The sequence below is a fragment of the Abrus precatorius genome, unplaced genomic scaffold, assembly GCF_003935025.1.
Source record: "Abrus precatorius isolate BTA unplaced genomic scaffold, Abrus_2018 Scaffold2, whole genome shotgun sequence".
NCBI lineage: Eukaryota > Viridiplantae > Streptophyta > Magnoliopsida > Fabales > Fabaceae > Abrus > Abrus precatorius.
Window position 1 is genome coordinate 5,528,708 of NW_020874362.1, and position 15,986 is coordinate 5,544,693.

The 15,986-nt window shown below is 30.4% G+C and overlaps 2 protein-coding genes across 4 annotated transcripts; one reads left to right on the forward strand and one right to left on the reverse strand.

The window, feature by feature from the left end:
- The first annotated feature begins 1,786 nt into the window (after positions 1-1,786).
- LOC113859354 lies at positions 1,787-3,523 on the forward strand. The gene is made up of 3 exons (XM_027492153.1): positions 1,787-2,036; positions 2,151-2,717; positions 2,916-3,523. The coding sequence occupies exons 1-3, from the start codon at positions 1,787-1,789 to the stop codon at positions 3,521-3,523; spliced, it is 1,425 nt and encodes a 474-aa protein (XP_027347954.1).
- A 6,006-nt stretch (positions 3,524-9,529) lies between these two features.
- On the reverse strand, positions 9,530-14,636 carry LOC113857503 (sugar transporter ERD6-like 6). Of its 3 annotated transcripts, XM_027489475.1 has the most exons (18): positions 13,970-14,633; positions 13,823-13,885; positions 13,630-13,719; positions 13,484-13,543; positions 13,322-13,387; positions 13,153-13,218; positions 12,959-13,034; positions 12,225-12,289; positions 11,962-12,054; positions 11,770-11,850; positions 11,574-11,658; positions 11,060-11,106; positions 10,896-10,958; positions 10,727-10,786; positions 10,572-10,637; positions 10,349-10,408; positions 9,996-10,110; positions 9,530-9,922 (listed from the first exon to the last, which is right to left on the reverse strand). In XM_027489475.1, the coding sequence occupies exons 1-18, from the start codon at positions 14,162-14,164 to the stop codon at positions 9,810-9,812; spliced, it is 1,464 nt and encodes a 487-aa protein (XP_027345276.1). In that variant the 5' UTR covers positions 14,165-14,633; the 3' UTR covers positions 9,530-9,809. The 3 variants fall into 3 exon arrangements, with proteins under 3 accessions (XP_027345276.1, XP_027345277.1, XP_027345275.1); XM_027489476.1 differs by lacking the exon at positions 13,630-13,719 and having other exon boundaries at positions 9,663-9,922; positions 13,484-13,582; positions 13,970-14,635; XM_027489474.1 differs by having other exon boundaries at positions 9,664-10,110; positions 13,970-14,636.
- Positions 14,637-15,986: the final 1,350 nt, after the last annotated feature.

The window sequence follows — 15,986 nt, forward strand, 5'->3', positions numbered from 1 at the left end:
GCATGGTTGAAAACATCTATAAACAACGTAAAGAAGAGAGAAAGACCATAAACATCTTGTCAAAGACAGAAGGCCTACTAGAAATGCACGTGTTAGGATTAACCTCTAAATACCATATTGATAAACATTAAAACGAAAAGAGACTTTTTTGCCCTTGTACGGTTAATTTGAAAAGAAAATGCCAAAATAAGGCTGCATTCCAAGATATTCCCTGTCTGAGGTTGGAGTGGCAGGTGGCACTGAAGTCGTCCAGCGTAAGGGCGATACTCAAATAAAAAGTGTCCACTTATTAGACGACACAGGTGAAGTCGTCTAAAAGAGGGATGACACACGTCTAACGTGGCGACCTATGACAGTGTCATCCCTGGTTGAGCCGACACAGCTTGTGTCATTATATATTGGACGATTTTAATGTCGTCCACAACAGAGGCGATTTTAATGGTACCTCGGGTAAAAATTTTTGTCTTTGTCCAAGTTAGAATGTGTATATATATAGTAGGATGAAGCTCGAAAGAAAATGCAAGTAGCGAGAAGAAAGTGTGGAGCTGGGCAGGAATAACAGTGAGCAGCTGGGCAAAAATAACAGTGTGAAGCTGAACAAGAAATAATAACTATTGAGCAATCAGGTTAGATTTTAAGTATTATAAATATATAATTTATTTTTAATAGTTATGTAGAAATTTTAATTTGAATAATAATATTTAATTTATATTTTTAATGGCTTTTAAATATTAATGTTGTAATTTAATTTTTGTTGTTATGTTTGGAAATAAGGCAGATAACATATAATGTAAAAAATTAAATATTTAAATATTTGTAATTATAAATAAATTTAAAAATATATTTTGTTATATTATAAATTAATTTATAAATAAGCTTGGTTTATTTTAAATGCAGGATGAATGAAACTGTTGTTATATTATATTCAAATGGTAGAATATATGAAAGAAATGAGGGTATAATTTTTTAAGGGCAAAAAAAGATGATTAAGATAGAACGTGGGATCACATTTGAGATGTTTAAACAGAAGATCCACACAAAGCTGAAATTGTCAAGTTGTCATGTAATTTCTAGATTAATTTCTCGAATTTTAGTTGGGACAAATGATCAATATCATACAACTTTAGATGTATGTGACGATGAAGACATAGATTGCATGATAAGTGCGTGTCAACAACCACATCATAGGAATGTAGTTGAGATATATGTGGATGTTACAGTAGGTGAAACATCTTCTGTTGTAGCACGTCCATTAGAAGTGAATTTATCAGTCTCACAACTTCATGGAAGTGATGATGATGATGATGATTATGCACAAAGAGAAGGTAATATGAATTTAATAATTTTTAAATTTGAAAAATTGATGCTGCAAATGCTATTAATAATCTAAGTTTACAATGTACAGATGAAGATGATGAATATGAAAATGAAGAAAATATTTCATTAAATGATTTTTCTGATACTGAGACAGATGATGATTGTGATTCAATGATCAATATGGAGGGTATTGTAAGAGTTAGTTTACCGCAACAACAACATGGAGGTATGTTTTTTGTAGAACTTATAGTTGTATAAATTGTTATTCATGGTATAAAATTGACGAATAAATTATTGTAATGCAGAAACTACATTGCCCTTTTGGAATATAACCCCACATTACAGTCATATTAATTGGGAACACCCTGATGAAGAATTAGATTTTTTTGGAATGAATGAAGCGCAATCATAGAAGGAAGGAGATGCATTATATGTTGGACAACTATTTGAGACTAAAGAAGATGTAAGAATGGCTATAAAACATTATGCCATGAGGAAGCATCAAACTTTTTTTGTGGTGGAGTCAAAAGCAACAACATATGTTGTGAAGTGTGTCAATCACAATAGTGGATGTCCTTGGAGAGTTCGAGCATCATTGCCAAAAAATGGAGACAAGTGGAAAATTATAAAGTGGGGTGGTGCCCATACGTGCGTAAATGCTTCAATCTCTCAAGACCACCAAAAGTTGGATTCCAAATTTATTTGCTTATGCATTCTTGGTATGTTAAATTTAATATTAAATTAGAGAAATTTGAAATAGGAAAAATTTACTAATTTTCATCGTATTACATCCCAACAAATTTAATAATTAGCTCTTAATATATGACATGCAGGTATGGTAAAAGAAGAACTATCAATGCCTATTTCGTTAATTCAAGAGAGAATTAGTGGTCAATTTGGATATTCAATTTCATATAAGAAGGCATGGAAAGCAAAACAAAAAGCAATTGTTACTGTATTTGGTGATTGGGACGAATCTTATGCTGCATTGCCAAGGTGGCTAGAGTACATGCAATTACATGCTCCTGGATTTGTATACAAAATTGAAACAACTAATTATGTTGAAGGTCACACCGTGGATAATAGATATCGAGTTTTTCATCGGTTGTATTGGTCGTTCAAGCAATGTCATGAAGCTTTCAACTTTTGTAAGCCTATAATACAGGTAGATGGAACATTTTTGTACGGTAAGTACCGACAAACTTTGCTAATTGCTACGACTCAAGATGGAAACACCTGTGTGCTTCCTATTGCGTTTGCCATTGTCGAAGGAGAAACCTTATCTGCATGGGAATGGTTTTTAGCCATGATTCGTATACATGTGACAAATAAGGCAGGGCTATGTTTGATCTCAGATCGACATCAAAGTATAAAAGGTGCAGTCTCTAACCCACATCTAGGTTGGCAACCTCCAAATGCTTATCATGTTTATTGCATTCGTCACATTGCAAGCAATTTCAATCGACGATTCAAAAATACCATGTTGAAGAAAAAACTAATTCAATTAGGTACGTAATCTTCGTATTTGATTCATTTAACCTTTAATATATCAAGAATATATTTAACCTATGCATTAAAATTTTTTCTGTTAAATGCAGCATATACACCATCAAAACATATTTTTGAATCTAAGCTTAATATGTTTCGATCACAATCACCTGAAATTCAGAGTTGGATAGATAATATATCCAAGGAAAAGTGGAGCTTGGCTTATGATGATGAAGGACGTCGTTATGGCCACATGACAACAAATTTGTCTGAGTCCATAAATAAAATTTTGAAAGGGGCAAGAAACCTTCCTATTACTGCCTTGGTCAAAGCTACGTATGCACGGTTAGTAGAATATTTTGTGAAGCGTGGTGAAACCGCAATGTATGAGGTTAACAATGGAGGAAGATACTGTCAAAAATTAATGGAAGCTATGGAAAAAAATCAACAAGAAGCATCTTCACATCAAGTTCGGCGGTATGACATACAAAGAACAAAGTTTGAGGTTGAGGAGGCATTTAATCCAGTGACACAAAGGGGTGGTCATAAGTGGACAGTCATATTGTCCACACGTTATTGTCAATGCGGAAAATTTAAGGCATTCCGATATCCATGCTCACATGTCATAGCTGTTTGTGCTCATATGAGCATAGATTTTTGGCAATATGTGGATCCTGTTTATACTATACAGTATGTTATGAACGCATATTCATCTTAGTGGTGGCCTCTTGGAAATGAAAGTAATATTTTACATAATAATGAGTGGAAGTTAGTACCAAATGTGGAAAGAGCACGAGGTAAAAGAAGACCAAAGATGATCCGAATTAGGAATGAAATGGATTGGGTCGAGTCACAACCACGACAAAGATGTAGATTGTGTCGACAACATGGTCATAACCAACGTCATTGTCCTCAGCATAATGATCGTAATCAGCAGTAGATGATACAAGATGTTGTTTTTCAAGACAGATTGTTGTTGTTAATGTATTAATGGTGTTTTCATGTACTTTGTTGGTAATGCTTATCATGGTGTATTGATGTACCTTGTTGTTAATGCTTATCATGGTGTTGTACTGTACTTTGTTGTTAATGTCAACAAGGGTGTAACGCGTATTTCCTTGTTAATGTTTTAACTAACTTTGTACGATATAGGGTGAATTAGCAATATATGTTATATATAGATAACATGTTCTAGTAATGCAAATAAAAAGGGTGCAACATCAAGTTAGAACTTATACATTTTTTTACATCCATCAATCTGAATCCAAGGATTGATCTGCATGCCCGACCTCATGAGGTGTGAGTATGCACTGTCGACGACGATCTCGTGCTTCACGATGAGGGTTGCGACGCACATCTTGTACCTTCGCATCAGCAGCAACAATAAAATCTGCATTAAGATCAATGCCATGGTCTGAACCTACTTGGAATGATGAAGTTTCCCAACCCTGTCCACTCTGATGACCTCCTATAGCCGGTGCATCAGGTGTAAAGAAAGATGGCTCATACGGAGGAGGTGTCATGTAGAGGCTACCCTCTGGGACATAATATTGACCACCGCTAAATGGAGATGGAGGAGGGTGTGAAGTGACCTGTGATGTGTGAAAATAAGATGTCTGAGTGGCCTGTGAAGGATTGAAGGGAAACTATGGTGGGACATAATAGACGTCGTCCCTGCGTTCTGGCAAAGGGGGAAGTGACCACTCTGTCGCCTGCAAATTGTACCATGAGGAACATGTAATCTAGATAACTACAACATTGTAATATGTTTAAAATAAATTTTTTCGTGTATTACCTTCACTTCTGTTCGACGACGTTGCAAACTTTTTCCTTTCTTACGATCTGTTGGTTGACCAATATCAATGGCTGGATCAAGCTGGATTTCCACTCCTCACAATACTTAAAGTTTATTCCTATTTAAAGTTTAATTTCATTTTTATATTAATTTTTCCTAATTTTAAACGATTCAATAATTATGCTGGACAAGAAATTAAAAAAAAAAAACATTGTTTCTAAAATTTTGTACAATTTTTTATGTTAAGGGTTGGCAAAAAAAAAATTTAAAGATGTTTTATTTTTTGGATTATAAGGAATATTAGTTTTGACAATAGTTCTCACAAGTTATCAAGTAATATATAGTATTTTTTTCTCTAAATTTATCAATTAATTAAAATAGAAATTATTTAATATCATAATTAATACATATTATTGATTACATTTTTAAACAACTAATTATAAATAATAACACATATATTATGTAATTTGTAATAATAAAACTTCTGTTATGTTAATTTTCATAAAATTATTATTATCTTCATTTATTATAATTATTCAATAATTACATTGTATTTACTATATCTAATATTTTTAATTTCACTAATTTTTTTATATATCAATCTACTATCAAATAATTAAAATATATTATTTCTTCTACATTAATTATTTAATATTTTCAGTGCATTATATATATATTTTTTCATGTTCATGTTTTTTATTTTTTACAAAACTATATATTAATATATCATATTCTTTCCTCTTAATTTATCAAGTTATTATGTGCAGAATTTTTTTAATTTAATAATTAATACATATTATGGATGGTTATAATTTTTATTTATTATATTTTTTAACAAATGATTATAAATAATAACACGTACATTATATAATTTTTAATTTCATTCCTATCTAAAATATTCTTTGTTTAAGAATAAAATGCATTTTAAAACCAATTTTATACCTTATTTATAAAATCCTTTCAAGTAAATCACATAAATTATAAAATTTGTAAAAGATAATAATGTATTATTTTTTACCAAATTAAATACTACATTCTTACTAATAATAAAACTTCTGTTATGTTCATTTTCATCAAATTATTATTATCTTTATTTATTATAATTATTCAATCATTATCTTATTTCTTAATAATTATATTAAATTTACTATATCTAATAATTTTTATTTCACTAATTTCTTTATATATCAATCTACTATCAAATAATTTACAATTATTATTTCTTCTACATTATTTATTTAATATTTTCACTGCATTCTGTATATACTTTTTCATGTTCATGTTTTTTATTTTTTTTCTAAACAATATATTTATATATATATTATTCTTTCCTCTTAATTTATCAAGTTATTAAAATATTATTTTATTTCAAATTTTATAATTAATATATTTTATGGATTACTATAATTTTTTTTTACATTTCTGAACTACTAATTATAATAAATAATAACATATATATTATATATTTTCTAATATAATTTATCTAATATATTATTTGTGACAGAATAAAAAAAATTAATTAATAAATTCTTTAAATATTAAAATAAAAAACTTGTGCACCTCCGTAGCTTTGTAAACAAGTTTGAAGAAACCTTCTTCTTCACCAGCACCCTTCACTTACGAGCATCCACCCACAATTTCACCTGCATCATAGATTCAATATTACATACATTTGCAATTTTATTGTTAAAAAGCAAAATCTATTCAAAATATTAATCTCAATACCTTTTTAATAATCTTTTGCTATAAAACCTTAATACCATAATCTAACAAAATAGTTCAGAAACGCAAGAAATGCTGTGTTATTTTTTTTTTTTCCGGCAACCATATTTTGCAAGCAAAATGGAGAAGATGGAGGAGAAGGGAGAAGCCCGCGCCCAAACGGTCAAAATTCTTTGCCATGTGGACCAATTAAATTAGTGTCGTCTCTGACCAAGACGACACTACTGAATCGTCTCTGACACGACCGACATTAATGTTGCCTCTGACTCAAACGACTCTGTAGGATTTGTACACGTGGCTTAGTTCATCCCCAGCCGTCTATTCAAATTAGTGTTGTCTGGTAATTGGACGTTTCTATTTTTTGGTGTCGTCCGTCTCATGGACGACTTCACTGCCACGTACCAACCCCAGACACGGAATTTCTTTACATGCATGCTTATTCTGGCATTTTCTTTTCAAATTAACCTTAAAAAGGTAAAAAAGCTACGAAAAGACATAGAATGAATATATGTTTGAAAACAAAATAGAGCTATCTATTTATAATTATGTATAATAATTACATGATATTCTTTTATCTAAAATAATTACATAGTGACTTAATTTACATACATTGATTTCAACAATAATATATTTATTTATTTATATTTTAAAAAATACTATATCTATTAAAATAAAGCTGATTGCTAAATTTGTATGTTATATAGAATTTTATATACTTAATCTATTTAATAATATTTTTTAATTTAATGACTGTATCAATAAAAAAATGATAAAAAAAGTTATTAAACAAAAAAAAATTAATAAAACTTAGCTTTAGAGTAAAATTTTCAAATATATATATATATATAAAGCTAAAATAACTTCACCAATTAATTCAGGTATTTAATTGTATTTTTAGAATAAGTGAATTAACATTTTTTATAAAAAAAAATATATAATAATTTTATCAATAAAAATTAGTTTAAATGAAACGTACTTGGAAATTTTTAAATAAAGTTTCATGTATATATAAAAAAGAATTTGCACTAAAAGAGTATCAGAGATGTTCTCATCTCTATCAGGATAATCCTGTATAAAGGATATTATAATTAGAAAAAATAATTTGAATAACATCAATTATTTAATATTATTATTAATACAGTTCTAATAATTAGTATCATAAAAAAATATTGTATACATCCTTGCAATGAATTTTAGTTTATGATAACTTTTTTTGGGTCAAAAAGTTTATGATAATAACTTTATCTAATTGCATACGTGGGCCTCTGAGAAATATTTGTATGTTCCACGCGTCCTTTCTCCACCCCTAAGTTAAAAACCGTACTCATCTCAAATTTTAAGCACATCCGTAAAAGACACGTACTTACATAGTGCGAACGTAGGATTTTTATAATTGGTGTTTGGCATCAAGAATGAAGAGCATCTATTAATCGCCAAATCAAAATCAAAAGGCTTCATTCAAAGGACGAGCAATGACAATGTTATTTTCCTAGATTAATTTATCTTTCAATTTGTTTAATTTTGAGTTAATGAGCTTCAATTTTAAAAATTATAAACATTATTTATATATAAAATGAAAATAAAAAACTAAAGTAAAAAATTAAAAAGAATATTTCTTACCACGTCAAATACTAAAGTAAAAATTTTGTAAAATTTAAAACTAAAATAAGAAATACTAGCTGTCTCAGGAACTAGAATAAGAATTTACTACATATAAAAAATTTAGTGTTTTAATGTTATGAAATAATGAATTATAAAAGAAAACTAATGAATGACTGAGATTTAAGATAAATAAAGTGTTAGAATCACTTTTATTTAGATTCCTCTCAACTTTATCAAAGAATTAATTTCATAAAAAGTAACGTTTAAAAATCAATTGAGATAAAATAAAAGTTTAAAATATTTATATACACTATTTAATAATTTTTATTGAATAATTTAATTCTAAAATTAACTCTGAAATTAAAATTAATTTATAAATAATGCATACAGAATTTTAGACTAATCTAAAATTATTTAATGTCATATTTATATACACTAAAAGTAACATGATATATACTTTAAAAATATATAAAACTAAAAACACTTAAGTTATATTTTTATAATTTAGTTTTGATAAAATTTGACACAAACAATTGAAGTTGTATATGGTTATAAATTAATCGTAGAATAAAAAAAACATATCTATAAAAAATTATTGATAATGTAAGAGTAAATATTATCATCGATGTAATTTAATTCATTACTACATAAAGGAATTTTTTTAGGTGTATATCATTTTTGCTTCCAAGTATATTAAACCAAAACCAAAACCTCTTTTTTATATAATAAAAACAGTTACACACATTAATAATTAAACCACACTATAATATTCCATGTTAAATCTTATCTATACAAACAATTGACTTTTAAATTCTTAATTTTTTCTAATATTTTTGTGCCTTTAGTAATTTAAGTAAATCTAATTTTAAAATAAAATACTAAAAAAATCTTTAATACACATTTTATAATTATTTTATTTTTTATAAAGTCAAAATACTGGTACTTATCTAGTCAATCACTTTTTTTGTATATTACTTCAAGTTTTCAAAATGTAATCAATTAAAAAAGAAGTTAAAAATAAATTTAAAATAATATATTAACAACAATTCTCAACTAATTTACTCTAAAAAAAAGCTTCTACTCTTGTTGTCAAAACTTGTTCATACATGCTTAAACCATCTAATAACTACAATCTGCAATCTTTACTATAGTTACTATCCCAATTTTGTAGCAAATACATCCATTCCCAACCATATCTAATATGTTTATTGGATATAAAATCTTGTCTAATTATTCAGTAATCTCACTTCTATCACATCAAATGTATTTTCTTATTAGTCTTTTATTGCCAATCCATACAGCATGTCTTACAACAAGCAGTAAAATTCACTTGAATGGTATATTTCTGTCGCAGATAACACCTAAAGATTTCATTTTCATCTTTATTATTTACACCTCTTTATCACCAAAAAGAGAATCAGCCAAAATGAAAAAGCAACCAGAATATTATGCAATTATTCAAGTCAAAGTGGGTAATCAAGTCACTTGGTGTAATTGGTGACCCATATTTACCACAGGCGCCTCAAGCAGTTTCCTCCTATGTCCAGGCAGAATATAATCCGCGATAGAAATAAAACACACTGTGATTTGGACGACAACATTATGACTAGAAGACAAATTTATTTATTTTTTTCTCGTTCTTTTGCTACTATATTTTTAAAATCTTTTATATCGGTAGCTTGTTCAGTAAAGAAATATGATGCACTGATTTTTATTATTTTTTTCTCTTCTTTTTGTTACAGAAACTGATTTTTATTATTTTTTTCCTCTTCTTTTTGTTACAGAACTTGATACATGATAAATACAAAGAACTATAAAAATACATGATATTGGACACCATTTTAGTTTAAACATAATACACTACCTGTGTGCTCTCCCAAAACATCTACCTAAAGGAAAACTGAATTTCTTCCAATGTTCTTCCTTTGGTCTCAGGGACCCACAACGCTGTAAAAGCAACAGTAAAGGCAGCTACCACTGTATAGATTGTAAATGTCCCTGTAGACAGACAAGTCAGCATTATATTGGCAAGCAATCAAGACATGCATTACACACGCGGACACACCCTCACCTCCACTGTTCCAATTCAAAAGCAAGTTAGCAGTCATAGTGATCACCCACGAAATCAGCCAATTTCCCATTGTTGCTATACTGCCAGCAAGGCCCTTTATATTCACTGGAAGTATCTGGAAAACATTATTTAACAAGTGAGGAATTATCTACGTATTCAATGAACACAATTAACTCAAGCTCTGCAAGCAACCGTGATTTAATATCCAAAAGTGACATGGTGCCTTCAGAACCAAACAAACAAGAGCAAACCTGCTGACATTAACTTAATAGTAAAAATGCAACAACTATTATTTACTAGATCCTTCATTGTTCTTCAAATTATTCGTCTTGAATACAGAGAGTATTTCATACCTCAGACATTATAAGCCAAGGGATGGGTCCAAGTCCTAGAGAGAACCCAATCACCATAACCTACAAGAAAAACCATTGATCAAACATGAATACTAAAAATCTTAGGGTCTATTTACTTTGATAAAATGTTTCTTATTTTCATTTCTGTTTTCAAACTAAACATGCCCTTAAATGACAAATTATGCAGAGAAAGAAGTTCCAGCCAAAAGCCCAAGTGACATACCACGAGTCCAACAACAGAAAGTATTCCCAAAATGTTATATAGATGTGAATCCTCTGATACGACCCCCTGGTATCAATGAAGTAAACTAGTTAAAATCATAGCTATACTTCTGAAATTCAATTAAGATATTACCCATAACCATTACAAGTACCAACCTCCAGATAGAATGCTATAGAAACAATGAGAAGGCTAACTGTCATTATAGACGAGGATATCTGCAGAGGTGATAACAGGTCCCAAAATCTTATTAAACTTCATATCCATCTTTTAGTATAATAGATATAGAAAATGGTTATGGAGGGATGAATTTTACTTCATACTCACTATTAGCAGCAGCCTCCGGCCACTTTTATCCACCAACCAAGTAGCAATACCTGTTGCTATGACCTGAAAAAGAAAGCTGATTACAAGAGCTGATTTGACCATCAATATATTATTATTCACATGAAACATGATATGTAATCTAGGCTTTATTATGCAATTGCAACCTGAATAGCTCCAAGTCCAACTGTAGCAGCATCGCTGGATGAAATTCCTGTTACAATATGGAAGTCAAATACCAATACAGGCGCAAATCAAATCCTGGAGGTATTACAGCAGTCATCTAAAAACACTAATCAGTTTCTGTTACCAAGTGCTAAAACCCAAACCCATGAAAAATATATTAAAAGTATATCAGAATTAGTCTGTCTGTATCTCTTTCAGTCAAACACATTATTAGGATAAGAAAGCAGCTATGGGAGTCATGGAAATGAACTAATGAAGTGAAAATCAATGCCACCCAGGTACAACCAATGTATATCAAACATTTCAACCCATGTTGTATTATGTAATAAACAGGAATTGAGTAATTCAAGATTTTAAAACTCCCTTCACCCTACAGATTGCTTAATACCTACCAATCACCCTCCTCCCACAACTCCCACCCCCGAAAAAAATAGAACAATAAAATTATCATACATAGTACAAATTTAATTTGAAAACTGATAGGCAGATCTAAACCTGCATTTGCAAATATGGTAGTTGAATAGAATAAAACTCCATTGATACCAGTCAATTGCTGAAGAACAAGTAATCCAATTCCTACCTGCAGTGGCTCAGTTAGTAAAGTTTAGATGCTTGACCCACCAGATAAATGACAATAGGTCGTGCTTAGGAAGAGAGCTTGTAAAAATTCAGAACTCATAGGGCTTAATACCATTAAGGGGAACCAATATCTTTTCCTCTTGAGATCCGCAAATCGGATTGCAACTCTCTTTCCTGTTGAAGCCACAGATCTCTAGAAAAAGCAAAGTGGTGAGCACTGCATGTTTCTTAAAATACATACTAAAACTACAGTCATACTGTACTACATGTATCCTTACTGTCATGCATAATGAGTAAAAAATACCTTAATTTCATGTACTTCAACAGATATATCTGTCTCAAATCCTCGTAACACTTGCAACGAAGTCTCAAACTCATCTGTCATCCCCATCTTGGCCTATACTTCCCCAATTCCCACCAACCCAAGAAAAAAATTAAAAGAGAAGCAGAAAGATAATTAGCAAGACCAGAATGTCTTACCATCCTTTTTCTAGAAGGAACATGTATTCTAACAAAGAAAAAGGTACAAACATTCATTCTGTATAATACATAACAAAAGATCCATACCAACCATCTGGGGGATTCTGGTATGAAAAATAATCCAGGTATTAATACTGTACCAGGCAAAATTCCTGAAATAGAACATAAAACATTTATTGTTATTATTTTGGTTGCAGAAATAAGTAAAGATATGCTCCACTTATTAATGTTTTGAAAGATCAAACAACTATCTATTAGACCTTATGTTGCTTTTTAACAAAATGAAGCATGGACACTTAAAAATGAAGTCATGTCTGTGTTGTACCCCATGTTTGACATGTAAAAACTTCTAACAGCATTTTACAATTTCTTTTACTTTTACTTTTACTTTTAAGAATATTATACCAATAATACATATAGGAATATCACAATAATTAGATAAATCATAGCAATTTACTAAGTCAACAATAACTCATACTCAACTTTTAATCATCGATTCTCTTTGATTTAAAATCTGTATTTTATATTAATTTTATATGGCATATCATGGTTGTGATTTAAGAAGAAAAAAAAGAAACCCATGTCCGTGTTGAATCGTACTTTTGCTTTTCATCCCCAATCAAATTTTACTCCCCTACCCCATGGTTGACCCTATTTTATTTTATAAACGTGGCTCCAGCCGTCTATGCACATATACCCTAAATATGTTCCTTGTATTCATTTCTGCAAAGACTTAATGAAACTGATCTGCAACCCAAGTTTCTAAGAGTTCCATCAGTCCATGCATGAATACTTAGCCAAGTAAACAATCAGAAATTTACCAAGAATGGCAAGCACTCTCCAGTTGACAAAAAGGCCCAACAGATAAGCCAGCAAAATTCCAATTGTAACAGAGAGCTGAAACAGAAAAATTACAAACATAATAAACTTCAAATACATCCACAAAACAAAAAAAAAAAAAAAAAAAAAAAAAAAAGACGAAACTTGCACCAAGAAGCAACAATAAAATTTCAACCTGGTTCACTGATCCAAGGCTACCTCTCATGTTTTCGGGTGCAATCTCAGCTATATAAACAGGCACCTAAACAGATCAAAAGAACCAGTACACGGATCACTTTCACTAGGCAAAGTTACCAATAGTCCCAACCAATAAAAATGATCGAAAGAGTGTCAATCAAGCTTACCACATAAGATATAATCCCAACGCCAAAACCTTCCAACAACCTTCCCATAAACAAAAACGAGGAGTCCTATAAAAAGCAACAGCACATCACACAGCAGATCACAGATTGTCCCACATAAAACGAACCAGCCAGAGTATCCAAAACCAAACCCCTCATACATACTTTGGCGAAAGAAATGGCGAGCCACCCTATTATATTGGGAATCGCAGCAATCATCAATGACTGCAACGCAACATTCATAGACTTTCCTTTAACAAGTTTCTTCAAAACAAACACCACAAATATATAATTAAAAATAAATAAAATACCCCTTTGCGCCCTATGTATTCAGCTATCTGACCACTAGCTATAGCTCCCACCATCGCACCCACATTCGACAAAGATCCAAACAAAGAGAACTACAACAAACCAAAAATCAAACACCAAAACCATAATATAAACCAACAACAACATTAATTAATAAACCAAAGAAAAAAAAAAGTAAAAAAACTAAAGCAAAACCTCCGAAACCGTGAGCTTTAGATCGCGAACTATAGCCCCTTGCGTTGGAGAAGAATAGCCACTCTGTACCAGAAAATTTCAAAAATAACTTTAAACAAATTTTTTATTTATTATGATGGAAAGAAAAATTGGAAAGAAATTGAATACCGTGAAGCCGAATTGGATTGGGCCCAAGGCAACGATGAGGACGCAGAAGAGGACGGAGACAGAGCCATCGCGCATAACCTGAGTGGAAGAGCCCATGATACTGGACTGTCTTGAACCCATTTTGTACCAGCTCCCCGTGTGGAGAAACGGTTTCTGAAGGTCCCTTCCTTCTCCGCTATCTTCCCTGAAACTCATTCTCACACTCCAACTTCCAACACTGTTAACTCCTCCTTGAAACTTTTTACTTGTAGGTGTTCGCTAAAATGCCCCACAGAACGTTGTTGCGCTGTGCTGAGCTGTGAGTGGTGTCTGCTAGTGTTATTGGATGGGTGGGTCACGTTCGCCCCCGGGGCACGCTGCGTAATTAATATTGTCTATTTAATGTAGAAGTGAAGAAATTATAATTATGGTTCATCTATCAATGGAAGGTTTTGTGGCAAAGTGTTGGGTTTGGTCATTTTTTTCTAAATATCTATCTTACGGTTGGGGGGGGTGCATTGAGTGAATGAGTGAAGTCATGACTAGATGACTCATCACCCTCGTGCTCTTATTATCTCACTTCTTTTGGATTTTTCCTCCCAGTTGTGGACTTTGGAGCATCAATAATTGACGGTTGTGTGCTCCAATTTGTAACAAACCTAAGCATTGCGAGGGAAGCATTGGCTACCCTTCTGCTGAAATTGCGAATTGGCCTATCAATTATGATGACTGGTAGATGTAACGTGTTCTTATTTTACGACTCTTACCACGTGGGGAATCCAGTTAGTGTTACTGTTTTATTTTTTTTAATTATTAAAATATTAACCAGTGCTTTTAAAATAATGATTAAAGAATTAGAAATTAAAAATTACTAAAACATAATAATTTGTTTATTTTTATTATTTTTTAACTAATGTTCTATATATACTTAGTTAATAAGACCTTAATTATGAAGTATAGTTTTACGTTTATTTTGTTAAATAATTTGAATTTGCACTTGATAATGAAGTGTCAAAAGTATATTATTAATGTTTATTTCAATTAGTAATTACAGTAAACTCTTCCATAACGTATTTGGATTTGCAATTGAAATTCATAAATCTGTATTTGTTTTAATATTATTGTTATAATTTTTACGTTAAATTCATAATTGTAAGTAATTTTAATATATTTTCAAACACTCGTTCAATTATTAAGATGACTAAGTTTTCAAAAAAATACCATGAACTTAAAAAAAAAAGGTCTAGAAAATGAGAAAAGGTTAGTAAACCAAAACCAAGCTACTTATAATGAGGTTGAAATATTCCAAAAAAAATAAAAGTTGCAGTGGTATTGATATATTTTTCAATGACATAGAAATCGTCGAGAAGAGAGCTCATCACTCATAATTTTTTAAAATAATTCTTTTATCCTATCTCAATAAATTTTATGATAAATTTATATTATAAGTCATTATGTAATAAAATGTTATTAAATATTAATACTTAAATTACTTATCTAACTACACCCTTAGTATAGAAGTTCGTTAGAAGCATAAATATAAATGTATATGGAGAGTTATTTTAATATCCGTCTTTTAATATTTTAATTCTCACAACTCATTCCTTAGATATTTATTACTCATTAATTATATTTAATAAATTTTATACATTTACAATAACAAGCCAACTAATTTAGAAATATTAACAGCACACTATGCAATACTAATATATTATCATTTGTTGAGATTTATTAAAAGTAACGTAACAATATGAGTCTCATTCTCTATTTAATTGCAAAAATTACAAAAAATGTATTAGGGAAGATTGAAAGTCTATTACTAACACTCATCGTACATTTGACAACTAAACTTAAATTTTCATACTCTTATTAAAGGTATCAAATAATTTCGATTTATGCAAGTATCATTACTTATAACAAGTAATTTTTTTGGTAACATATACCTTATCAAGCCTCTACTAATGACGATGCAACTAAAGTTGTTGATCGCAAGCTCCATTAATGTTGATCATGAGGCAAAACCAATGCATCTGAGGGG

What these genes read in the sequence shown, in the direction of transcription:
- LOC113857503 (XM_027489474.1), bottom strand. Translation starts at nt 14,164, where the DNA reads ATGAGTTTCAGGGAAGATAGCGGAGAAGGAAGGGACCTTCAGAAACCG. An exon ending in TAAAGCTCACGGTTTCGGAG is followed by an intron (nt 13,720 to 13,822) that starts GTTTTGCTTTAG and finishes GGTTTGTTGTAG; the next exon opens with TTCTCTTTGTTTGGATCTTT. An exon ending in TTTCTGTTGTTGGACTCGTG is followed by an intron (nt 10,409 to 10,571) that starts GTATGTCACTTG and finishes TTTTTCTTGTAG; the next exon opens with GTTATGGTGATTGGGTTCTC.
- LOC113859354 (XM_027492153.1), top strand. Translation starts at nt 1,787, where the DNA reads ATGGCTATAAAACATTATGCCATGAGGAAGCATCAAACTTTTTTTGTG. An exon ending in TATTTGCTTATGCATTCTTG is followed by an intron (nt 2,037 to 2,150) that starts GTATGTTAAATT and finishes TATGACATGCAG; the next exon opens with GTATGGTAAAAGAAGAACTA. An exon ending in AGTCTCTAACCCACATCTAG is followed by an intron (nt 2,718 to 2,915) that starts GTTGGCAACCTC and finishes TGTTAAATGCAG; the next exon opens with CATATACACCATCAAAACAT.